The sequence below is a fragment of the Chiroxiphia lanceolata genome, chromosome 6, assembly GCF_009829145.1.
Source record: "Chiroxiphia lanceolata isolate bChiLan1 chromosome 6, bChiLan1.pri, whole genome shotgun sequence".
NCBI lineage: Eukaryota > Metazoa > Chordata > Aves > Passeriformes > Pipridae > Chiroxiphia > Chiroxiphia lanceolata.
This window is the reverse complement of record NC_045642.1, coordinates 44,377,325-44,402,785: the sequence shown is the minus strand read 5'-3', so window position 1 is coordinate 44,402,785 and position 25,461 is coordinate 44,377,325. Positions and strand designations below refer to the sequence as shown.

General features: G+C 40.1%; 1 protein-coding gene and 1 long non-coding RNA gene across 5 annotated transcripts in view; one reads left to right on the top strand and one right to left on the bottom strand.

Moving 5' to 3' along the window:
* The first annotated feature begins 2,758 nt into the window (after positions 1 to 2,758).
* On the top strand, positions 2,759 to 24,641 carry LOC116788519. 2 transcript variants are annotated; one of them, XR_004357663.1, is made up of 4 exons: positions 2,762 to 2,817; positions 4,360 to 4,608; positions 22,740 to 22,811; positions 24,356 to 24,641. It is a non-coding gene; the product is annotated as an uncharacterized LOC116788519 (long non-coding RNA). The 2 variants fall into 2 exon arrangements; XR_004357662.1 differs by having other exon boundaries at positions 2,759 to 4,608.
* Positions 11,045 to 25,461, bottom strand: part of TSHR (thyroid stimulating hormone receptor) — a 67,077-nt gene continuing 52,660 nt past the window's right edge. For all 3 annotated transcript variants that reach the window (XM_032691418.1, XM_032691417.1, XM_032691419.1), the window contains 2 exons: positions 13,963 to 14,151; positions 11,045 to 13,136 (listed from right to left, as the gene is read on the bottom strand). In XM_032691418.1, the coding sequence (XP_032547309.1) occupies positions 11,711 to 13,136; positions 13,963 to 14,151 (1,615 nt within the window). In that variant the 3' untranslated portion in view covers positions 11,045 to 11,710. The remainder of the gene's footprint in view (positions 13,137 to 13,962; positions 14,152 to 25,461) is intronic.

Below are 25,461 nucleotides of genomic sequence, written 5' to 3'. Positions count from 1 at the left end.
CTTGAATTTACCTTGCAGACTTTCCATTTAACGTCATCACAATGTTATAGAAAAAAATTCACAGTTTAATCTTGAGGCCAGACTTGTGTATTTGTTTCAGTATTTTCTCCCTGTGGTAACTTGAGTCTTAGGTATTGAGATGAGACTGATTGAACAACGTGGTGTTAGGGCCGATGGTATCCTGGGGTGCATCGGGAGGAGTGTGGTCAGCAGGTCCAGGGATGTGATCCTCCCCTTCTGCGTGGCCCTAGTGAGGCCACATCTGCAGTATTGTGTTCAGTTCTGGTCTCCACAGTTCAAGAAAGACAAAGAGCTACTGGAGAGGATCCAGTGGAGGCCACAAAGATGATTCAGCGTCTGGATCATCTCTCTTTTGAGAAGAGACTTGAGGGAGTGGGACCTGTTCAGTCCAGAGAGGAGAAAACGGAAAAAGGTGTCACATTAATACATACAAATATCTCAAAAGCTGGTGCCAGGAGGATGGTGCCAGACTCTTCTAGGTGGTGCCCAGTGACAGGAACAAGGAGTAATGGACATAAACTAAACCACAAGAAATTCCACCTCAACATGAGGAGGAGCTTCTTTACACTGAGTGACAGAGGACTGGAAGAGGCTGCCCAGGGAGGTTATGGAATCTCTCTCTCTGGGGACATTCAAAACCCACCTGTGACATTCTGTGTGACTTCCCAGTGCCAGTCCAGTAAGTGGAAGTGCAAGACAATATCAAGAAGTAAAATGCAGGGTTCTTGAATGATAGCTGGCTGATCAAAAAGGTTTCATCTTTATCAATTAATCTAATCTGACAGAATTGCTTTCTAGTATAAGCAGCGGACATATTTTTAGTTCTTGTCTAAAAGCAGTACCTTGAGACATGACTTGTGATTTATTTTTAAACCTAAGTTTTGAACTTGAAATTCTAATATAATTAGAAAGAAAGTAAGCTATAAGCTAAACTGCCTTGATGGTGGTTGTATTTTGTAATGTGGGATTTTGACATAATCTTTTAGCTATAGTGGTGTCAAGGTATAGCAAATGAAGATTCATAAGGAGTGATGTGTCCAGGTTTTTTCCCTGGTACTCAAGGGTTCTTTTCTTCTCTCCCCCATTTTAATACTTCTCTTTGCCTTCCAACACTTGGACAAGTCTGAAAAAACACAGTACTGCTTTTTCCATAATGTTTACCTTACTTGAAAAGGATTTGGAGTTGATTCTGGATAAATATCAGAAATTATGATGTTTTATCAAAAGAGATCATCAGTCTCTGAGCTTGTGTGTACTACGTAAGAAAAACAGGTCAGAAGAATGGCCTGTTATATTGGCCAAAATGTTTTCAAAAGGACCCTAAAAAGAGGAGGCAAACCAGAATGATGACAGATTAGTAGCATACTCAAGTTAAAACACATAAACACATAAAAAAAGTTGGATTTAATTCCTGTAAGGAAAGATGAGAATGTTATAACTAAATGTTAATTGCACTCTCCCAGCTGTATTGGAGCAAAGTATTTCAAGGATTTTTTTTTTTCCAAATCAAGTATATTTAAAAACACATGAATTTTTTTTTCTGATTTTTTTTTTTTTTTTTTTTTTTTTTAGCTTGTTTCTTGCCTTTGCAGAGGTATGAAAGGATAAGAATCCTGGGATATTAGCATAGCTTTCAGTATATCCCCATTTAGTTTCAACTACACATCCTTCCTTACAATTCGTCTTCAACTGTATCAGCTTTTGAGTTTGTGGGTTTTTTTTTCTAACTCAGACTTTTGTTTGTGAAATACTCTGTTAAAGACTTGCACCTTGTTTTCAGAGCAGATCCCAGCAGTCTTTTTTCAAACTGTTTTTACCACTAATGGGATTATGCTAAACTCTAATCCTTTTAGATGTAATGACATCTGTAGTACAGTCAGATGAACTGCAGTTGAACCACATTTGACCTTCAGTGTGGATATATAACATTCAGAAAATTGTTTTTTATATATATGTTTTGCTTTGGAGTGAAATCTTTCCTAATTATTTTTGTGTGAAGTGCCTGTGCACTTGCATCCTTTGAGACAGTATAAATGTGGATGCCCTTATGTGACCTGAAAGAAGGTTATCTGAAATAAAGAATATGGAGAGAAAATAAATTAAATAGTACTTTACATTACAAATGATACTGAGTTGCCCATTTACCCCATAGGTCAAAAACTGCTCTCTGAAGATGGATGTTGGTGAACTGCTATTTTAAAATGCTTTTTAATGATAACTATGTATGTAGCTTTGTTTCCGTTTTTAATTCAGTTTTGGAAATAAAAAGTTACTGAACTGAAAACATGGTGTTTAATTTGGGTAAGTATATTTCAGTAGCAAATCCAAAACAAAGACTACCATTGAACTGTAAAAATAATTTTACAAAAATCTTGAAACAGCAAAAAATGTTATGTGTGGACATGTGATTCTGTCAAGGTAGAAATGCTTTTCCTTCGCTAGAGGAATCAAATGAAGGAGAACTGCGCTGCGGAAAAATTCCTCTAAGTGTCTGAACAGAGGACAACGTTTGAATCCCAAGAGAGCTGGGATGCTGCTTTACAAGTGCCGGAGCTGTCAGGATTTAGTGCCAAGGTTAAGAAAAACCCTTTCTTGCTGGTGATGGGGAAAACCATTTTGACTAGCAAAATAAGGAAGGTAGTCTTACCTGCCAAGGCTCCTAGCTGCCTGATTTTTCCAATTTCTCCTAGGAATCCTGCTGCAAGTCCCTGCAGATAGGGCTCCTCATGTGTCCTGCTGCACCTTTTACCTCAGGAAGAACTGGCTGACTGGAGGTGGGCTGTCTGGTTCCAACAGGTAATGGATTCTGGAAAACGTAGCATTCTGGGAAGTACAGCATTTTTAGAAAGGATTTATTGCAGAATTCACCTTGTGGAAATACTGCTTGTAGGTTTTGTTTTGGCACAGGGTCGCCTTTTGTTTCAGAAAATTCAAATTGTTGCAGAATGGAAGCTGTTTCCTCCTGAGCTCACCTTGTTCGAGCTTTTAACAAAGAAAAGGCATTAGTGCTGGGAATAATATTTTTGACATACTGGTTTTTGTAGGCTGGATTTGTCTGATTTTCATAAGTAGCTTCAGTCTTAAAACAATAAAGCGGCATCTAATGAAATTTCGTGTATGTTTAGAGAGTTGACAAATGGCTTGATAAGTGTGATGATGGTACTAGTATTATAAATGAGTTAGGTAAATGAGAAGTACATTCACATCACAGACACTTTTGCATGTATCACTTAAGCTAGGTTTAGGAAGGGGCAGAGGAAAAGGGGAGCAGTTCTTAATTTTAGCAGATCAAATTGCTGTTAACCTTTATTTAGAGTGTCTTTTAGCGCTCGTTTTCTGTCCTGAATGATTTTCATATCCTGAAACAACTTTCTCCCTGAGGTTGCTGTGTTGCCATTTAGCCTAAATCACTTTAGATAGTAGGTGGGAAATGTAATTCTTCATTCAGAGTATAGGGTTTCTTCCATGGTAGCAAAAGGAGCTGTAAAGAGAAACTGGAAAGAGGAAATGAAGAGTACAGAGGAAAAGGTAAAATAGTGCAGCCAACCTTTGAAAAAAAAAATCAAGGAGAGACTGCAAATGTTCTTTCTTGTCAAAAAAGAAGTCTATGTATGAAATACAAAAAAAAAAAAAAACCACAAACTTTTTTCCCCCCCTGAATTTTCATGAGACAGTGCATGTGCCAGTGTATCAGCAATCCTCCTAATTGGTTTTAAATGAAAATATACTTCTTGCTGCTTTATACTGACATGTCATTGCAGGGCTTAATTGGAAATTTATAGCTGGCTAAAAAAGAATTGATCTGTTGTTTCCACAGCTCCCTCTAGGCAGCAACAGTAATCCACACATGATTGAGGGAATTCTTACTACAAGTCAAACTGAAAGCAGCATTGTACATGCAGCACAAATACAGCCTTGGTGCTGCTTTGTATTTCAGTGCTGTTGAGTGTGTGTCAGCAGCAAACCAGGGAGAAAAGAAACCTCCAGATAACACCTCAGAATTTGCAGTAAGAAGTTTTTTGTCAAAACTCATATTACTTCTTAGGTTTGATTTGTTACAGCTTTGATTTCACAGAAGACATGGAGTACTGTAACTTTTCTTCACTTTTCAAAGAAAAGCCACTGTAATTTCATCTGAAACCAGCATGGGTTTGGCAGTCCAACCAGTTGTCAGTCTGAATGTTTGAAGCAGGGAGTCTCTTCTTGGCAGCAAAGCAGGTCTTATAAAAATATCACAGTATGTATGCAAATAACAATCCAACTATTTCAGTCACTTTGTAATGACTGTTTAGAGAGCTCTTAGATATGGGTTGTTAATGAAATCGGTGTTCACAACAGATTTCATTCCTTAAAAGAGAGAAGAAAAATAGAGAACCCAAAGGAGTCTCCTCATCACAGCTGCATTTTGAATAGCTGAGAACCAAAAATGAATATGCTCCTTCTCCTCGAATTCATTAACAAAGCTTCACAAGCTTCAGTGGAACTGTTGAAGGTTTGCAGCAGTAAGGATGTGATGTCAGATGGCCACGCAGACAAGCCCTGTCATTGCATATAAACTGGATGGCACAGAGAAGTCCTCCCAAAAAGGTAGGATAAGATTCAAGTTGATTATATTAATCCTACAAAAGTTAAGCTCTTGAAAGGAGTAAGTTCAGGATGGCCCCAATGAGGTCCAAGTGCTGTGCTACAATTGATAAGACTTTTCCATGTTTTGGAATAGTTATCCAATATTTTCAGGGTGGAAAATAAGGATAGGCTGTTACAAAACTCCACAGGACTGGTATCCTTTCTAAGCTGAGAACCTGGTGTTTTGAGGTATTGTGGAAATCCATACCAATGTGTGTATGTGGGGGGAGAGGGGAGGCAGGTGTGGGATGGGATAGGAAGTTAAAACTGATGGTTCTGCTGATGAAATACTGTGTATTGACCTCATAGAGCCTTCATTTGTTCACTTTCACGTCGTGATTTCCAGTCACACAAAAATAAGTTTAGGAAGGACCTAAACAGATGAGAAGTGTTTCAGCTTTATGCAGATGTGTTATTGAATCAGTGTGAATTCTAGGTTGATGCTGCTCTCAGAATCTCTCAGTGTGCATCACTAAGACCTCTTAACTATCTTCTGTTCCAGGGCATGATGATGGGCCCTTCAACATCTTGTGCCTTAGCCCACAAAGCCTACATCTAAATGCACTATAATATCATGTATTTTCAGAATCCTTGCCAAGGAGGAGGCGAGGGCATAATGGAAAGGCATGATATCCAACTAATTTTGTGCCTCACTCTGTCCAGTTTTAACAGCAACCCAGAAACCGTTTGATTATTGAGTGGTTTTAGACTGCAGACACCTGGCATCTGTTAGAGAAACAATACAGATTATATTGCTGTTACTCATCGGCCTACCCAAAAACCTGGAAGGGAGGTTTTGGGTTATTTTAATACACAAGCATAGGGCTTCTACTCAAATCAAGCTTCACTTTTGAAGGATATTTTTTTGGTACAGGTTTTCCAAAGACCTAAGTGCTATGAGCATTAATACTTTAATTATTCCACAAGAAAAGAAACAAAACTGCATCTCATTTATGTTAATAAACCAAAATGTTATGGTAGTGATGTGAAACTTGTCTTTAATTGCCTGTGCTATTTTCAAAATCCAAATACCATAGCAAGGTGTGCTGTACTTTGATTATAGCTGACCTGTTGTAGATGGTGTCATCTAGAACCGATACCTTCTCAATAAAAAACCCCACATCTGGCTAGCAAAGGTCAGAGAATGTTCCAAGTCCTTATAACTAGGGCTCCAGCTCAACTTCACAGCTTTTTTCTATAGTATCTGTGAATGAAGAAATCTTCAGTAGCGTATTACCACCACATAAAGCAAATATAATCATAGAACTTTATGTAGAGAAAATAATGGCATTCTCTGCCACCCTGAAAGAGGATTTTCTGTCCTCCAGTCTGAAATCTCAGAGCTATCTGAAGGCCTAAAGAATGGTGTTATTGTCTCTTCCCATTTCTATGCAGAGTTCTGAGACAAGCCTCTGCCCTCATGTGAAAGCACTTGAGCTATGAGGTCAAATCCATTGAGGCAGCACTGTGAACAGGGAGTATGCTATTTTTCACTCAGCTGGATTTTTTTATCTACGTGGGCTCTGAAGTCAGGCCTACTGAAGGAAGATGAAATTGAAGCTGCCTTTTCAATCTGAATAGGGGAACTGGTTGAACATAAGAAAAGTGGCTGCCGTGGAACAGACCAAAGGTCCTTCTGTGCCAGAATCCTGACTCTGATAGCTGCTAATGGTGTGTGGTTGGCCAAAAATAAAAGAATAAGCAAGCACACATGATGCACTCCCCAAGTACTGCCTCTCATTTGCCAAATATTTGCAGTTCAGGAGCATCCCCAGTCTTACAGTTTTTGGAGGTTTAGTATGTTTCCTCAGCTTTCTCTTCCATGAATTTTCAGTTTCTTTGTAAACCCATGTAAACATTATGACCCACAGCAACCTTTGAGAGGAAGTTCAGCAACTTAGCTGCTACTCCTGATTTCACTGAGCTTTGTCATTTCCCATCTAGTCTGAGGTCTCCTGCTTTACTTAGTGATTCCTTAGCTGTAATTCCAAGCCTTTCATTTTTCTTGCTACCCTAATCTAAAACTTTTCTAATTCCATTATATTAGTTTTCTATTGTTCTACTCTTTTCCCAATAGTATAATTTGATTTTCTTTTTTAATCTTCAGGAAGCATAAGATGGTATTTTCATGAACTTGTCTACTGATCCTGTCCCTGAATTGGGGTTGTCAACTCAGAGCATGTAATTTAAGATATCAATTTGTGTTTTTTTTAATCAAGTGTGTCACTTTATCTACATTGAATTCCTCTTTGTTCAGTCTTAAGAAGTCTTCCTACAGTTCTTCATAGCCATCTGTTTTTCTTATTCCTCTGAATATCTCGATATTATAGCAATCTTTGTTATCTTACTGTTCAGTCCTTTTTCCAGGTCCCTTATGCACATACTGAACTTCCTAGGCCTCCTGGAACTATTTACTCCTTGTCACTTGTTGGCCCATTGGATTTTATTGTAGCCTATAAGCTAAATTGCCCTAGCTTGGCATCTGCAACTGAGAAAAAGCTTTCCTTGCACCCTAAAGCTTCATGTAGCAGGAAGCACAATTACAGGTTGTTGTAGGTTAGAAATTCAGGAGAATTTTTCTTCCCCTGCTCCACTCCAAGGAGAAACAGAGTGAGCGTGGGGAAGGGAGGTCATTACCTTTACAAAGGATGTAGCCAGCCGAGCTACATTCCTTGTGGCCCATCAGAGGCTGGGGGGTGGCTGGCTCTGCTCGGAGAGGGGAGAAGGAGATGGTGGAGTTGGCTCGGAGGGAGACAGGTGTCTGTGTGCAGGCATTTGGGGAGAGGGACTGGGGATCTGATTTTTGGTTTCTCATCCTGGTCAGCTCGGACTGCTGGCTTCGACTTACCTGGCTGTCCCGCTCCCCGGATCTGCTGTGTTTCATCGGAGAGTTGTGTGCCCGCGGGAGAGAAGGGAGGAGTTTTGAGATGCCGTCACCTGGGACAGCGGTGAGTCCCGTGGGAGTGGACTGCTTGCCTTCCCTTTTTCCTCCCACTGAGGGAAGGGTTCCCCATTTCCTTCTCGGTTTCTCCCGCGGTCCGGGACTGCCTCCTCCCCCCCGACCCCTCTCCCCGTGCGGTGACCGCCAGAGCCCAACAGCGCCCCCTGCTGGCCATGGTTAGGACTGCACTAAAGGACAGAGAAGTATTCATTCAGACCTTTTTTCATTTTTTCTAGGACTATTGTCTAGTTTTTTGTGTTCTGTTATTGTTTTTTGCCAACATACATATATCTTTTAATAAAGGGTTGTTATTTATTCTGGTTTTTTCCACACTTCCTCGATTAAAGCCCCTTAATTTTGAATTTACAATTGCTGAGAGAGAGGAGTTCGATCTACCTTATAACTCATCCTCTTTAGCAAATATCCCAGTCTCCTCAGACTGAGACACAGGTGTAATTGGCAAGGTGCACAGATAGTGAAAGTCAGGTGTCTTTTTGTGGGACAGGGAGGGTACGTGAAGATAGCCAATATTTGATCACATTGACAGTTTTCAGCAGTGGAAGTTGTCCCTCACATGTTTGGGAGTTTTGGTGTTGTTTTTTTTCAGCTAATGCAAGGATCCATATAGCAAAGATAGTAATCTTTTTTTTTTTTCTCTCTACTGATAAGAATTATGGAACATAAAATTTGGCAGCATAAATTTTGACAAATATGAGGCTAGGGATATTTGCTCTGAGGGAAGACCTAGTGGGAGGGAGAGATCTTATTTCATGTTGCATATGGCCAGATTCGGTTAGTTATTCTGAGAATTCCTGCAGTAGAGTCCACCACACAATCTTTATTGTATGTAAGTGTTTTCTCATGAAGTATTCAATCCTTAGTCCCTGTGGCAGACCATAGACATTAAGTTTAAAGGAGAATGAAAAGATTAGATTCCAGATTTAGTTTTTTGAAGAGGACCTCATGGCTGTTAGGTGATTATTCTGACTGTCCTGGATGTAATTAATTATGGTTTTGGAATCACAGAGCTCAGCAGTACTACTACCGTTCCTTTCTATCCCTGCTGAACTGTCTGACATGACCACTTAGGACATCCCTCTCACAGCTAAAGATGGAGGGGAAAAAACCCAAACCTATGTCGGACAGTGTGTTGTGCAGTCAATCTTTTTAGCTGTAGGTCAACCAAGGAGAATGACAAAGTTGAGTGCAAAAGAAATAGTATTAACTTCTTCCATAGAAAAAATATTATAAAACCTTCGGAAAAAACTTGCTGAGTCTCTTTTGAACAAAACATTTTATTCCAATGCTCTGCATTATTTCTAAAGTATTCTAGAGAAAATACTTACCGAATGCCAGAAATAATACATCTTACTCAGACAGATTTAAAATAGCAAGTATTACATAGAGGTGTGCGCAAAACCAAAATTGGCTGAAGGGATTGATGAGGGCAGAAATGGAAGAGAATATCTGTAGGATGCAAACATTTACAAGAAAAAGTCTGACAAATGAATTATTTAAAGTCTATTGCCTGGACCTTTCCAATAGCTTTTAAAATATTTTTCACCAAATTAAACACAAGGAAGAATAATAAGCAAGACAAACTGGAAATATCAAACTTCATTGATAAAGGCAACATTGCATAATTCTTTTAATAGGCAATAATATCTATGCAATCATGAGAGATAGAAAAGCTCAATAATGTGTAAATATATCTGTCCTCCATTAGTAACAGCAAAAAGCTGTATTAATTCAAAAGCAACCTGCGTCAGTCCATGGAACAAATATTCTGGTTTATTGTAAAAAGAGGTTTGAAATAAATGATCCTTGTTACTTTTAAAAGCATTTTTAATGTAAGTGTTGATTTAGTCTTTCCTCTCTCTCTGAAAAAGAATATGATTCAAGCTTGGATGTTCTTTTCTGCTGGTACACTGGTATCTGTGAAGTCTGTAGCATAAACGTCCATTAGAACTTGATTGTCTTAGCTGCTGCTGAGATACTAAAGGCACTCAGGAAACTTTTTCTCCCTTTAATGGTTATTCCAGTATTGGAGGGTGGCAGAACCTGGGGGTGGGGTTGCACTTCAACATAGTACTGCTGTGGGACTCTCCAGCACAGCCAGAGCATCACAGATGCAACTGTTTCAAAAATAGGGATCTTTGCTGATCTTCACACTTAAGAAGCTATGTTTCTTTTTTGATACTGCGTGAGTCCAGATTACAGAAAGGGAGGTCATAAATCATTATTGATTTCAAAGTTTGCTGAAAATGAACAAAAAAAATGGAAGTGTGCTCCTCCCCAGAACCAGCAGCTAAATTCATCTATAATGCAATATTGTAGATATTTTTTATGGCATTAACAGTGATGGATTAATTATTTTCTTTAAGACCATCTCATGGAATTGGTGAATCTAGGCACTTGTTTCTGCTCACTGAGGCAGCTTTCGTTTATAACCAGAAATAAGGAATCAAACTGAGTTTGAATTGGAGCATGTGCATGGCATTTGCAATCATTCAGTTTCCAGCTGTAGGAGCTAGCAGTTTGAAGGGCTAGACCATTATGGTTTTTTGGATACTACTAGCTTACATTATAAAAGATATGACAATTGTCTATTCACTTTAATTATAGTTCCTCAAAGACTATAATTCCATTGAAACCAGTATAGATGTTAAAAAATGAATTTTACAATACCTACCTGAAGGCAAATATTCCTGCAGTGTTCTCCATTCTTATGGCAAGGCTTTCAGATAGCTGAGTGAAATGACCAATGGTAATCTTGGTAGCAGTCTACAGAGCTAGTCTGTGCAGTTGGCTGTGAACAGATCTGATCCTGCTGGCACTCAGGACACACAATTGTTAACAAGCCAGCTGGGCGGAGCAGCTCCTACCCTGAGTCCTGATGTCTGCAGGTATAGAGAGGCAGGCCCAAGTTCATTTGTTTGTGGTGTATGAATGAACTGAGCACAGCCAAGCTTTATCTTGGTCTGGCCCCATTTAGCAGCAGGTATGGCAGAAGGATGCTTTAGTGCTTCACTGGAGAAAAAGACCAGAGCAAATGAGTTGTTCCTTGTATCTGAGCTTGGATTTCCTTAAGTACAGTGTGGAAAGTATGTGCCTAAGCTACAGACAGGCTGTGGCCAACCAGAAGCAAACCATGTGATTTGTGTAGTTGTACTGCAGACAGTACAAAAGTCAGATAACAGATCTCACTACAAGATAGATGTTCTTAAAACATGTTGAAGGAGCTGGAGGTCAGCCTTCAATTCAGCAACTGTATGGAGTGAAGTAACCCAAAGGGGTGATCCACTCCTGTGATCTAAGTGCTAAAGGGAAAGTCATTCTAGCCCTGTAAGAGCGAAGTAAGCAGGGATAGCAGTAGTGGTGAGAAAGCTGGAGTTACAGGGTGTTCAGAGCAATAAACATGCTCAGATTAAACAGCACTGGAGTATGGTAAAAAAATAAAAATACAAACATTATTAACTTGACTAGGTAGCGGAATCTTCAAAACAAATACACCACTATATAGCCATATGAAGAAGCTTCTTTTTCCACCTCACCCAGCTAAACCAAGAATGGCAAGCAAAAGGCTAGATTTGTTTTAGGTCAGGATGACAGAAGCAGAAGAAATCCGTTCCATTTTAGGCCTAGTGAAAGTTTTAGGAATTTGCTATTAGAAAACAAACTGAACCTTTTGATACATAGGCATTTGAGAACTTCAACTTTTTTTTTTAATCTCATTTTAATTATAAAATTTTGTTCTTTTTTTAGTCATGTAAGTACCCCCAAGTCGTATTGTTAGTTTCCTGCTACCTTAATTTTTTTTAGATTAGGGTATACTTTATATTTGTTTAGTTTTTATATATAAATTTTCCTAGTTAGAAAAAGTATTCACATCTACTTCGAGAATTATCATCAGAACAGCAGCTTTTGACCTGCACTGATAAAAGTGTGAGACAAGAGGTTCAAATGAGTGGTTTGTCCAGAAGAAGACCACTCTGAAGGTACTTTCAGACATAGCAAGGGATGTCCTATGGAAAAAGGATATGGAGAATGTTATCTTCTCACTTGATTCACTGTATGCACAATCACCTCTTGACCAGATTTTGGCTGTGATACTTTAAGATATTATAGCTCAGTTTGTTTGCATTCTTCCGTGAGAATTTGGTTCTGCGCTGTTACAGCAGGAAGGTAATCATTGACTGGGTCTTGAATGCTTGTGAGAATCTGACCTATCCCTCGGCTGATCCTCTGCCCGTATGACCCACTACTGTTTTTGGCTGAGATAGTCTGACCTCTGTAGATTTGAGCCTGCTGCTCACATATACCAAACTTGCTTAGCAGGATAAACACATCTCTACGAAAAGCTTTGGTGAAAATTGCATAAAGAAAGGGGTTGGCACAAGAATTGAGGGGGTAGAAAAGGACGAGCAAAATCTTGGAATTGGTGACAGTTATCAATGGTTTGTTCATAATGGCAGATAAAGCATGGAAAGAGATGGGAGCCATGCACAGAAAGTCCGTGAAAATCAACACGGCCATCCGCTTGGCAATTTTGGTGTCTTTGTCCCCTGACTTGTACTGAGGGTTTCGCACAGTTACATAGATTTTTATGTAGCAGGCACAAATGATGACAAAAGCAATAATGTTACATATTAGAACAAAGACAACATAGGCTTCAGCCACAGGTGTTTCAGTGTCCATAGGCAAGCAGATGCTGACTTTGCTGTAGCTGCTGACCCCAAACAGTGGTAATAAGGCAAGCAGAATGCATGAGAGCCACCCTCCCAGCATGATAACCAAGGCGTGCCGGAGGCGAATCTTCCGATCTGGGCGCATGGCGAATGTGATGGCGTACCAGCGCTCCAGGGTGATCACAGTCAGTGTGTACACAGAAAGTTCACTAGCAAAGACTGTGAAAAAGCCAGCTGTGTTGCAACCGGGCCCAGTCTGCCACTCTATGGCATGGTTATAGTACTCTGACCTGGTGTAGAGATCTACTGAGGCGATCAGGAGGAGATATAACCCCATGCAAAAGTCAGCAAAGGCCAAGTTACACATCAAAAAGCGTGGTACAGTCAGTTTATAATGGCTGGTGAGAAGGATGAAAAGGACAAAAATGTTACCTAGGATGGCAAGCAGGTTCACAAACCACACCACAATCCTCAGAAATTGATATCCCATTATATCCTCACAGGGATTAAACTCATCAGGCTCTGGTGTGCATATTACATCTTCATTGCCTCCACAGACAGGATAGTCATAATGACTGTCAAAGGTCTGCATATCTTCCATTTGAGGGTTTTTGAGCTCTTTGCCAAAGCCAAGATTTCCGTCTCCATGTTCTTCCAAGAAAATGTAATAATGGGGATTTTCGTGAAAATTCGTGAACTTGGTGTTTGTGTCATACACAGGATCGGTGTCATACACAGGATCGGTGTGATCTGTGTATTCTTCTGCGTAATCTCTGTAAAATGGACCTCTGAGAGCTTTGACTGATCTCTTATGAAAGCTGTGGCTGCCGCTCTGGTTGCAAGTCAGGTACTCTAGGATCCTGAAAGAGTAGCAGGGAAAATAATTTCTGGCATTTATAGTCGGAGTGGAGCACAGTAATCAAAGGGAACACTTCAAATCATCACAAATGAAAACATACCTATAAACATGTGATTGGATATATTTCTGTTAACAGAACATATAGTGTACAATAAGCTTGAGCACTTCTGGGCTTTTTTCTTTTCAACTATATTTTTACTTTCTGTGTTGCTACCAGCTGTCTCTGGTAGTAATTTGACTTGTTTAGTATCCATAATTCCTCTTTCTTTTTGGGATCTACATTCTTAGTAGGTAACAAGACATTCATCTACTGTTTATAACTTCTTAGATAATACACACAGCATTTCTTTTTTCACTGTTGCTCACAAATCAGTTTCTCTCAGAACTTCCATCAGTTTAATATCTGTTCTGTAGGTTGTTTACAGCTAACTAGCAGTGCGGTGATTTGGATCACTGTACTTCATTGTGTGATGCAGCTGTATTTCTAGTGAAAAATTTTTCAGTAGTCAAAAGCTTTTCAGTTTAAAAACGTATGAGACTTGAGGCTATAATCCCTCCCACACTTTTCTCCAGGTCTTGCTACAGCACTGTATCCTTTTCTTTTTTCTTTCCCTTTAATTCTGAACTCAACAAGAGGAGGAACTTCTGGAAAAGGTCCTACAAAACATTCCTTTTTCTGCCAGTTTGCAATTGTAATCTCTGTTTCAAAGAGCATCATCTATACCTTGAAAAAATTGTAACAGAAGTGGCAATAGATGTAATTTTATATTAATAATAAAATGTTGTCTTCACTTTCAAACTTAAAAAAGAATGACAGTGAAACTCACCCGCTTTTTTTTTTCCAGCTCTTGAAAGCACAACAGTGACTTGGGTATGATAGGTCAGCTCGCATTATCTGAAGAAATATCTTTACAGCTGGTAATTTCTTTAAAGTCCATGTATTTTTGGCCATTAGTTCTTTTAGGCTTTCCATTCCTTTGGCTGGAAGGTTAGAGATAGCTGTTCTGGAGACATCCCTAGGTAAAGGAAGAAAAAGACAAATGTCAGAATATTCACTGAATGGATCAGAATTTTTTCAGATTCTTACAGTACTTCAGGAGTTTCACAGAACTCTACAGAAAAAATCAAATCCAGAGTAGGTGGAGGTTGCATATTGCCTTGCTAAGTTCAGATGCCATTCAAATTCAAGTAAGTTATGATTTCTCTGTGATTTTTTTATCTTTTAAAGCTCTTGTCTTTAATGTTTCATAGAGCAGAATATGAATTATAAAGAAATATCATGACTTTTAAAATTATACATTCAAAGCCAACCAGATACAGATGCATATGCAAACACAAAGCTTTAAAAATTCTTTAAAGAAGTCACATCTTCCACTGGAAGAGCTATATGCCCTTAGACTTCTTTAGACTCATTTTAATCTATTAGCACACTTCAATAGAAAGTATTGCAGTTAGTAAAAGAATATTCTTTATATACGGAAATTAAAATCTTCTTACTCCATCCTGAATATCTCAGAAAATTGAGTATTATGTTTGTTGCTTTCTACTTGCCTGCTGAGGTGGACTCAGTACCACCTCAGCAGACAATTGATAGGGGAGGTGGCTTTCCTTTAGAACAGCCAAGTGAATGTTATCTAGTCCTGATAGTGTTTTCTGCTCAGTTTTTTTTTTTTTTGTCCCAAAACCTCTTCTACTGACTCTTGAGGTCAAGATGTTCTCACGAGTTACACTCTGTGAAGAAATAAACCTGTAAAAAGGGTTCTAGTGTAGAAACATTGAGCACTTTTATCATGAACACCCTAATAATAAGTAATAAATAATTCAGCTTTTTTCTATGCATTGATTTTTAAGGGTACTGTTCTTATCCCTCTAGAAGTCTTGCCCACTGACTAGTTTCTTGCACCTAAAAGAAAACTAGTGCTAATTTTATGCTTTAAACAACTTCTAAATGCCTAAAACACTTGGGTTTGTTTTGGGTTTTTTCCCTCCTTTTGATTTGCTTGTATTTGTTTTTAAATTGAGTTAGAAATTGCTTCTGCTTTTTGTAGGAGGGCTTTTTTACTTCTAAAAGCTTCTTTGCTATCATACGTATTTGACTATGTCACAACTAGTTGGTTTCAACTGCATAAAATTCTTTTTTGTTTTTCTGGAGTCCTTTTTGATATGTTTCTAACAAGTTCCTGAAGTGGCTCTTAGAAGACTCTGAATACTTCCTTCTATCATTTTAGCTTCTAAAGAATCACTGAGTAATTGAGTTTCCAGATCATCCAGTTTGACCTCCTTGCTCAAAACAGGGTCAAGTTGAGCTCAGAGGACTGTCTCCAGGACTGGAGACTCCGCAGCCTCTCTAGCAGTGTGTTACATCATTTGACCACTCTCACAGTAAAGAAATTATTTTTTATGTTGAAATGGACTTTTTTCTATTTCAGTTTGCACTTATTGCGTCTTGTCCCGTCACTGAACACCACTGAGACCCTGACTCTGTCTTCCCAGTACCTCATCCACCCTTCAAGTATTTATACACATTGATAAGGTTTCCTTGACTCCTCTCCAGACAAAGCATTTCCAGCTCTCTCAGCCTATCCTGCTATGACAGATGCTCCAGTCTCTTACTCAACTTAGTGGTCTTTTCCTTTTTGTTTTTCAGTAATGTCCTCATTTCCACAGAATTACCGAATGGGCAAGGTTGGAAGAGACCACAGTGGGTCATCTGGTCCAACCTCCCCGCTCAAGCAGCGTCATCCTGAAGCACATTGCACAAGATTGCATCTTCAGTGGGAGACTCCACAACCTCTGTGGGCAATTTGGTCCAGTCACCTGCACAGTAAAGAAGTTCTTCCTTGTTTTCAGGTGGAACTTCCTGTCCATTGGTTTCTGCCCATTGCCTCTTGTCCTATTGCTTGGCACTACCAAGAAAAGCCTTGCTCCATCCTCTTGATGCCTTCCCTTCAGGTGCTTAAAGACATTGATGAGCTCCCCTCGTAGTTGCCTCTTCTCAAGGCTGAACAGGCCCAGCTCCCTCAGCCTTTCTGTGTATGAGAGATGCTCCAGTCCCTTAATCGTCTTTGTAGCCCTTCACCGGACCTGTTCCAGGAGCACCATATCTCCTTTGTAGTAAGGAGCACAGAACTGGACACTGCACTCCAGATACAGTCTCGCTAAGGCTGAGTAGAGGGGCAGGATCACCTCCCATGACCTGCTGCCAGTGCTATTCCTAGTGCACCCTAGGATACCATTGGCCTTCTTGACCACAAAGGCACACTGCTGGCTCATGGACAACTTATTGTCCACCAGCACCTCCAGGTCCTTCTCCACAGAGTTGCTTTCCAGCAGCTGTGCTGGTGCCTGGGGTTATTCTTCCCCAGATGAGGACCCTGCATTTGCCTTTGAATTTCAGGCAGTTCTTCTCTGCCCATCTCTCCAACCTGTCAAGGTCCTTCTGAAGGGCTGCACAGCCCTCTGGGGTGTCAGCCACTCCTCCCAGCTTGGTGTTGTCAGCAAACTTGCCGAGGAGGTGTCTTCTCCTCTATCCAAGTTAGTGATGAATAGGTTAAACAATACTGTGCCCAGTATTGAACCTTGGGGGACATCACTAGTGACGGGCCTCCAACTGGACCCTCTGCCACTGACTATAACCCTCCAAACTTTGCTGTTCAGCCAGATCTGAATCCACCTCCCTGTCCACTCACCCAGTCCACACTTCCTGAGTTTGTGTATGAGAGTATTGTGAGAGACAGTGTCAAAAGCCTTGCTGAAATTGAAGTAGACAATATCCACTGCTTTCCCCTCATTCAGCCAGATTAGTTGTTTCATTGTAGAAGGCAATCAGGTTGGTAAAGCATGATTTACCTTTAGTGAATCTCTCCTGACTAGTCTGATCATCTTCTTGTCATCCATGTGGATAGAGATGGCCTGCAGAATGAGGCACTCCAGCACCTTTCTAGGTATTGAGGTGAGGCTGACTGGCTGGTAGTTCCTTGGGCCCTCATTCTTTCCCTTTCTGAAGACAGGGCTGATGTTTGCTTTCTTCCAGTCCTCAGGCACCTCTCCTGATCTCCATGACCTTTCAAGGATGATCATGAGCTGCCTTGCTATGCTGTCTTCCAGCTCTCTCCGAACTCATGGATGCATCCTGTAAGGGCCCATGGAGTTGTGGATGTCAAGTCTGTGTGTTTTCTGATCCAACATTGCTTTATCCTGGTCTCCCGGGTCAAAGATTCCTGAGGGTTGGTCTTGTCAGTGAAGACTGATGCAAAGAAGGCATTCATTAATTCTGCCTTCTCTATGTCCTCTGCTACCAGGGGCCTCCTCCCTATTTAGTAACAGGCCCATGCTACCCTTAGTTTTCCTTTTGTTATTGATGTATTTGAAGAAGCCCTTCTTGTCCTTGACATCCCAGGCCAGATTTAATTCCAGATGGGCCTTGGCCTTCCTTGTCTCATTTCTACTTACTCTGATAACCTCTCTATGTTCATCCAAGTGGTGTGATCCAGCTTGTGCTTGAGTAATGGCAGGAGTTCACCCACAGAGGTATCTTGCCCACTTTGCCCAGTTTCTTGCTGATTGTGATACATCATTCTTGAGCCTAGAGAAGGTGACCCTTGAATATTAACCAACTCTCTTGGACCCCTATTCCCCGCAGAACCTGCTTCCATGGGATTCTTCTTCCCAGGGCTCTCGTGAAGTCCACAGTTGTAATCTTACTTGCTGCCATGTTCCCTCCTCACCTGATACTGAATTCCACAATCTCATGGTCACTGCAGCCAAGCCAGCACCCAACCTTTACATCTCCAATAAGGCCTTCCCTGTTTTTTAGTATAAGGTTGAGCAGCACATCATTTCTTGTGAGATCCTCCACTACCTGACAGGAAGTTCTCATCAACACTTTCCAGGAACCTCCTGGACTATTTGTGCTTTGCTGTATTACTTCTCCAGCAGATGTCAGGGTAGTTAAAGTTCCCCACAAGAACCAGCGCCTGTGACCCTGAGGCTGCTTCTTCTGCTGCCTGTAGAAGGCCTCATCCACTTTCACCTCCTGATCAGGTGGCCTGTAGCAAACACCCACAACAGTGTTAGCCTTATTATGTCATCCTTTTATCCTAACCTATAAGCTCTCAACTTCCCCATTGTGTGTCCAAGACAGAGCTTGATATGTTCCAAGTGTTGCCTCACATAGAGGGCAACTCCACCACCACGCCTTCCTGATCTGCCTCTCCTAAATAGCATGTAACCTTCATGACAGCATTCCAGTCATGCGAGCTGTCCCACCATGTCTCTGTAATCAGGAGATCAAAGCCCTGTGACAGTACACAGACCTCTGGTTCCTCCTGTTTGTTCCACTGCGTGTGTTGATACACAGGCACTTTATAGAAGTATTTGATTGTGTCAATATCCCAGGAGGGGTGCAAAGGGATGCCCCGTAGTCCTGTCTTAAGGTTATATCTTTGGATGCTTGTATTCCCTCTTAAGTCTCCCTTTGCTCCTTGGGTGGTTGCTATAACTCTCCCCATGCCTTATCTCTGTTGAGCTTGGCTATGTCCCTGTTGCCTTTCAAATGTAATTTAAAGCTCCCACGATGACTCCTGCTAACTTCTGAGCTAAGATCCTTTTTCTCTTTTGAAACATTTTATAGAACTCTCCTTCTAGAGCAAAATATCTTGGTAAACTAGATCTTGGAATAGATCTTACCAAGACAAGACTGGCCTTTCAGCAACTCTCACAGGTGTCCATCATGGTGGTGGCAGCTATCTGCAAGCAGGTAACATGGTTAAATGCTGTGTGATGGGAGATGTTGAGACTCTTTGGAAACAAAGTGATACCTCACAAACTCTTGGGAGTTCTTTGAAGATGTACTGGCACAAGCTATGGAGAAAGGTGATTCCATTTGTGCAATGAATTGAGATTTCTGAAAAGCCTTTACAAAATCAGATATCAGGGGCTGTTGAGGTAACTAATCTGTTATGTGTCAAAGGGAATGGCTCTCCTGAATTAATTAAAAGATAAAAGAGTGGGGGAAAAGTCTGAGAACAGGTGACAATTTTTCATACTAGAGGAAGAATGGAAAATTAATTGGTATCTGAATGTACAAGTCATTGCAGCAGGGTCTACAGAGTCTAGGCTAGCACTGGTAATACTGAAATACTCATGAACTGTCTGGAAAGAAAATGAGAATAGCTGCAACAAAGCTTGTTTCTGACACAAAGTCATACAGGGTAGTGAAAGCTAAAGGTGATTGTCTAAAGAGATAGAAGGCTCCTGCAATACTGTGTGACTGAGCAGTAAAATAATTTATATGATTCAATATTGATGAATGTAAAGTGCATTTAGGATCAAGAAATTTTAACTGTACAAGGATGACAATGAGGTTAAATTTGGCTAGCACTCTGGAAAGATCTTTGAGTCCTCTGCAAATGTCAGGTCAGTGCTTTTAGTAACATTAAAGATAAATGGAATGCTAAGAAGTTTTGGGAGAGAACTAGAAAATAGAACAGAAAAATTTCACTTTGAAAATCTAATATGACTGTAACAAATATTATATGCAGTTCTAAAAATACTATATGCACTTACAATTAGAGCATGAAAAGCTACAGCTAGGATGATAAAAGTAGCAAATTGTTTATATATGAAGTAATAAGGAGCAGATAAGGACTTTTCTCTTGGAAAGAGCTATGACTGGAAGCAGTAGTGGACTACAGTGCCATGCATATTGGTAATGATTATTCACTCTTGTGAGATGAGCTTTGGGAGACCTAAGAATATGAGACTTAAAAAAAGAAAAGGTGTAATCTTTTCACAAAACTGCATCATTCTATTGTGAAAGTCATTGCCATGGTTCATTGTGCAGGTCAAAAAACCAAAGTAATGAGAAGAACAATATATATACATTTTTGTTTTGTTGTGTAATGTTCCCATCAGAAATGGCTGGGTCAGGAGGAACACCCTAGGGGACAAGGGCTCTTGCCTTGGAAACAGCTGCTGAGAGGAGCTTCTCCGGGGCCCTGAATGCGCAGGGAAGGGAACTGCAGCTTCTAGAGAGCTGCGAGCAGAAGGGAGCAGCCAGCCCAGGGCTGAGATGGAAGCAATTTCCCAGGGAGCAGAGGTGAACATACAAAGCCTGTGGCAACTCAGTGTGTTGTCAAGAAAGATCTGTTCAGTGAGAAGAAAGGGTTTGGAAGAATTAGTAATAAGATTATGTAATTTCTGTTCTATCTTACTGAGCCCTTTGAAGTCTTTTGTTTATGTGCATAGGGTTTGTATTTAAGCAGTTAGGTATTGCAGGTGGTGTTGTCAAGCACTCTGTTTTATACTGGGGAGCTTGGGTAAAAGTTACAGGCACAGCTGTGCTGAAGTTCTTGTTGATTTAGGATTAATCCTACTGCAGGGCTAACAATAGATAGTTGGTCCCATCCATGGACTATATTAAGCACAATGGCTCAGAAGTTTGGAAGTTTCCAGAATTCCTAGTTTAGGAATCTCTAAACTGCTGATATGGTGGCTGCCACCAAAAAGTCTTGTGACCTCTCTGTACCACTGCTATAGCAAATCGAAAAGCCTCCTGGGAGTCTGGTGATAATTTGTCTACCAGTGGAAGATAACTTCTTATAATGTTACTCTACCTAGGCCCACACTCAGTTAGTGATGAAGTGTGTGTCAACCGGCCAAGAGGAAAGTGTGGGATTGTCAGGGATTTTTTTACCTTACAAATCTAGTCTTGATGATTTTCTATTGAGATTCACAATCTACTTCAAGCAGCACAGCAGATGTCTTCAAACTGGAAAGCATGGGATTGATAAGGTTTATAAATTAACCATCTTCAGAGCTATGTGAATCCAAGTAGCTGGAGTTTGCCAGTGCTATAGTATCTGTGTCTGCATTGATATAGAAGACACATTTTCCTAGAAGATTTCTTTGTAGTGTGCCATTGTATAGAATCATAGAATCATTAAGGTTCTAAAAGACCTTTAAGATGATCAAGTCCAACCATCAATCTAGCACCACTACCATGTTCACCATTAAACCATGCCATCAGCTGCCACATGCACATGTTTTTTGAACACTTCCAACTCTTTCTGTGAATTTTTTTTTCCTAATATCCAATCTAAACCTCCCCTGGAGCAACTTGAGGCCATTTCCTCTCATCCTTTCACTGATTACCAAGTCCTGATCAGTCAAGTATGGTCAGTCCCAGTCAGTCAAAGATGATCAGTCCAGATTTTGGTCTGCTCAGGAAAATGGGAACTGGTTGCAGTTAGGTCAGTCTCATTAATACCTAATAATATTGATAACTAAGATGTTGTTTAAACACAGCAATGCTTACATTGCACAGAAGAGTTATATTGTGAAGAGGTTGGACTTGATGATCTCCAGACATCCCTTCCAACCCTAACAATTCTGTGATCCTGTAATTCAACTACTTCCTCCTTCAACTGCTTCAGAACTTTTCTGGTGAAAACCATCCAGTCCTTGTAACTCATTATCATTCATTATCACAATTTCCTGCCTAGCCTCTTTTATAGTCACTTCAGTTTGAGACAAATCCTCTTGACAAGTCCATCAGACCTCTTGCCCGTTCTCTTGTGCAACCTCCAACTTAGCTCCCCTGCAGAAAGGCAGCAAATGACCCACCAGCTAATATCACATACCTGGGAAAAGTCAGCATGTAAAGGACTTTTGTAAAAATAAGTCCTGCCTTGCAAACTGCTCTGAGTGTTGTGCCTAAGATCTGCTCAGTCTCCTGGGACTTCTACAGGGCCTTTGACAAATGCCCACAAGGCTGATACGGAAACTGGACAACCACACTCCTTGTGGAAGATGTCAAATGTTCAGGATTATGGTGGAGGCAAGCAACATTCACTTCTAGCCTAGATCCAGACCAGACTTTAGCTTTTAAATAGCCATGGTCTAGAGCTCACTCAGGTGCTGGAAGTGGTCTGTCTGCAGCAGCGTAGAGCTCTACACTGTGAGGCGTAACAGTAACCAAAGTGCTCTCAACCACTTTTAATGTTGGCTTGATAGCTGGTTTGTTTTGTCCTCACATGTTTTCTTATAAATCTCATGTAACACTTCTAGGCTGTTCCTTATCTTATATGAAATTTACACATTAGATTAAATGTTAAAGAGACTTTAGAGAGCGTCAGATAAACATGGGAATAAAATACAGCTTATGATTTCAGAGATGTTGTTTTCTGAACCAGCTGTATATTATAGAAGTGTTAAACAGATATTTAGTTGCTCAAATTTTATTTCTTTTTTCCCAAGTTATTATTTTTTGGTCTAATTCTTTGTTGACTTTATGAAGTCAGAGGAGATATAACAGATAATAGCTTTTGCCAACAATCCTTTTCATTGCTGTAAGCGTGCAGTTGTAGTATGAAATCAAGTAGTATTGATTATTTAAAAGACAGATAATTAAGAAAAAGAGACTGATTGCATCATAGTACAATTGAGAATTTTTACCTAATCATACCAATTTCTGAGTATTGCAATAGTTAAAAAAGCATAAAATATATAATAAATATATAATAGATGGGCTTAGACTATAGATATTATTTTATTCTCTACTGAAAGATTTTTTTAAATCTACAAATTTGCACTGTTTAATTAGCAGAATGCAGAGTGCTCCTGTTGCTTGAAGACTTGCTTGTGCCCAGTGGCAGGAACAACAGAATCTCCTGAGGTAGGACCCATTCTTAGATTGGGAAATGATGCTTTAAAGAGCAATTCTGCATTCTGTAGAGAATTAACTAATCATATATATCTTGTGTGACTGTAATGTTTTGAGTTTGGACCGTGTGTTTTGTAAAAGCTAATTGACTAATGAGCCTGATTGTATTTTTGTTGTACTCTGTTGAACTTTTGCTCTGGGCATTTAGTAAATCAGGTCTGCTGAATTGCTGCATCCTTGCCAAGATTTCATTTTCAGATGAAGAGCAATGTACTGTTATTATCCTGTTAAAATAGTTTTCTAAAGGGAGCAATCTGTGTATACATCTATGCAGATGCTGTATACATCTGGGTATACATCAGTGACAAAGGAACCAGAATTACTGACTCCCTGCTTCCTTTGCAGGGAAAAACTGAAAATTTGAAAAAAAAAATTACCTAACTTTTCAATATCTACTTAAATAAAACATCTAATTAGGGGGTCTGAAAGCATGGCCAAACTAACACAACAAAGATATAAACAGGCACAATTCTTTGTAGTTAAATCTTTCTCATTGGTTTTCTTTAAGGTCAAATGGAATATTACCCCATTAGGGTGGATCCATGGTCTGTATTTCAGCCTTTAGGTTGCTGTTGCTGCTGAAATTCTGATCAGAAAAAAGCACCATCTGTGGGGCAGATGTTCCATCAACCATAAATTCTTATCTCAATTCAAGAGTGCATAAAGGGAATTCCAGACAATTAGTTCTTCCAGCTTGCTAGGGGAGGCAAGACAGAGTTTCTCTTTTGAGATCCGTAAATGTTCCTTTTTTTCTTTTTTTTTTTAGTTTTTTTTCTGCAGACTGATCCCACTATAAGCAGTGCCATTCATTGCTCCAATAAAAAAGTAATATTCTCGTAATAATTTTCCATAGAGTTAATTTTCAAGGCAAAACAGTTTTGAAAGTAGAACTTTCTTTTTGAGGAATATCCGATGGCCAGCTAACAACAGCTAAGTGCCTGAAGCAAAAATGACTTAACAAATTATTTCTTATAATAAGCCAAGCTGTTTACGCTGCCCAAGGAATATGGACAGGCTGTATTGGTCAGACTTGTTATGCAAGTTAACAAATCTCTAGTCTCTCTGTAAATGACTCATTAATATTGATCATGATGATATAGTGCAGGGTGTATACTAAGGCACTAATTCCAAGAACATTTCTGTTTCCTGTGGGAGATGTTAGTGACCATTGATGTGACACAACAATAAATATTAGATTTCCACTCAGTTTTGGGTTTGGCTGGCATAGAGTTAAATTTCTTCACAGCAGCTAGTATGAGGCTATGTTTTTGATTTGTGAGTGCGAATTGTGTTGATAATACAGGGAGCTTACCTGGCAGTGTTATTATTGCATATGATTAACCCACAACTCTTAGCAGCATTTTAACTTGTTCATGTGTCTAGCATAACAGTAACAACACTGGTACTTTAAATACCCACAGTAACCAAAGTTGGAGTCAAGCTCTCAGCTCCCTTTGACTTAAGATCCTCAGTATTTTGTCTTCTCCCATCCCTAGGAAGCAGCTTTTCAACCCACTGTGCCACCTGTAGCCTCAGAGGGAAGATGTGCAGTGCTATGTTTGGGAGCTGTACGACACCCCAAATATAACAGAAGAGTGCACCTTGCTTGGAGACTGTATTTATTGTGACCATGTAATATCGTAATGGAAATCCAGGTAAAGTTCTGTCAACTGAAAAATGTTTTTCTGGCCAGGAACAAAATGAGAAAGGTGCCATCTGCAATATTCAGAAAAATGCCTTATTATCCAAATACTAATAAAGAAAAGGCTACCATGTCACCAACCCAGCTTCTATCACAGTTCTCTGACCTTGGCCATTCTAGTTCAGGGGTAGGTAGCCTGACCCCTTCTGAAAGCAGAAGCAGTGGAAATGAAGGTGATGCAACTAGCAGGGAGGAAGAGGAGCAACAGCCACCACAGACAGGCAGTTGAACAGCCCCTTTGTGAGCTTTCTCAGCTTTCCCTCTTGATTTGTTGCCTTCTGCTTCCTGAACACACTCTTTTGCTCTGCCTAGATGGCCAGTTCTTCTCCTGATGTTGAACTAGGGCTTTGACTGTGCTTTTCTTATACAAAATGTCTGACTTTTAAGACATGGCCAGAAAATACTACCATCTCTCTGCTGTCTCTGGATCTGACCACTCATGACACATGCCTTTACCTATTCTTCTCATAACACATCTGCATCCCAAGGATTTTGCAGCTCCAAATGAAGAGGTCTGGACTAGTTCCCTCCCTCCCTCTGGACCCCCTTCCCTAGTGGTTTGGGGGTTACAGTGGTAGTGCTGCGTTGATGGTTGGACTAGATGATCTTAAAGGTCTCATTTAACCTTGAAGATTTTATGATTCTATGATTATTATGGACTGCCCCTCTAATGTCCAATTATTTAAGGTATCTGCTTCAGACATATGACTCTCTCTCCCCTCACACCAGTGAAAGGAAAACCTGGTATTTCCCAGAACTGGTCTCATGTCCTGTTTCCAAGGACTCTGCTAATAACTTCAGTGGACCTTGTGGTAAAGGCGTTGAGGAAGGATGTGGTCCTAAAAGGTGGGCTTGCAGCCAGATCTTCCTCTTGACCCAGAAGACAATGTAATTTAGGTG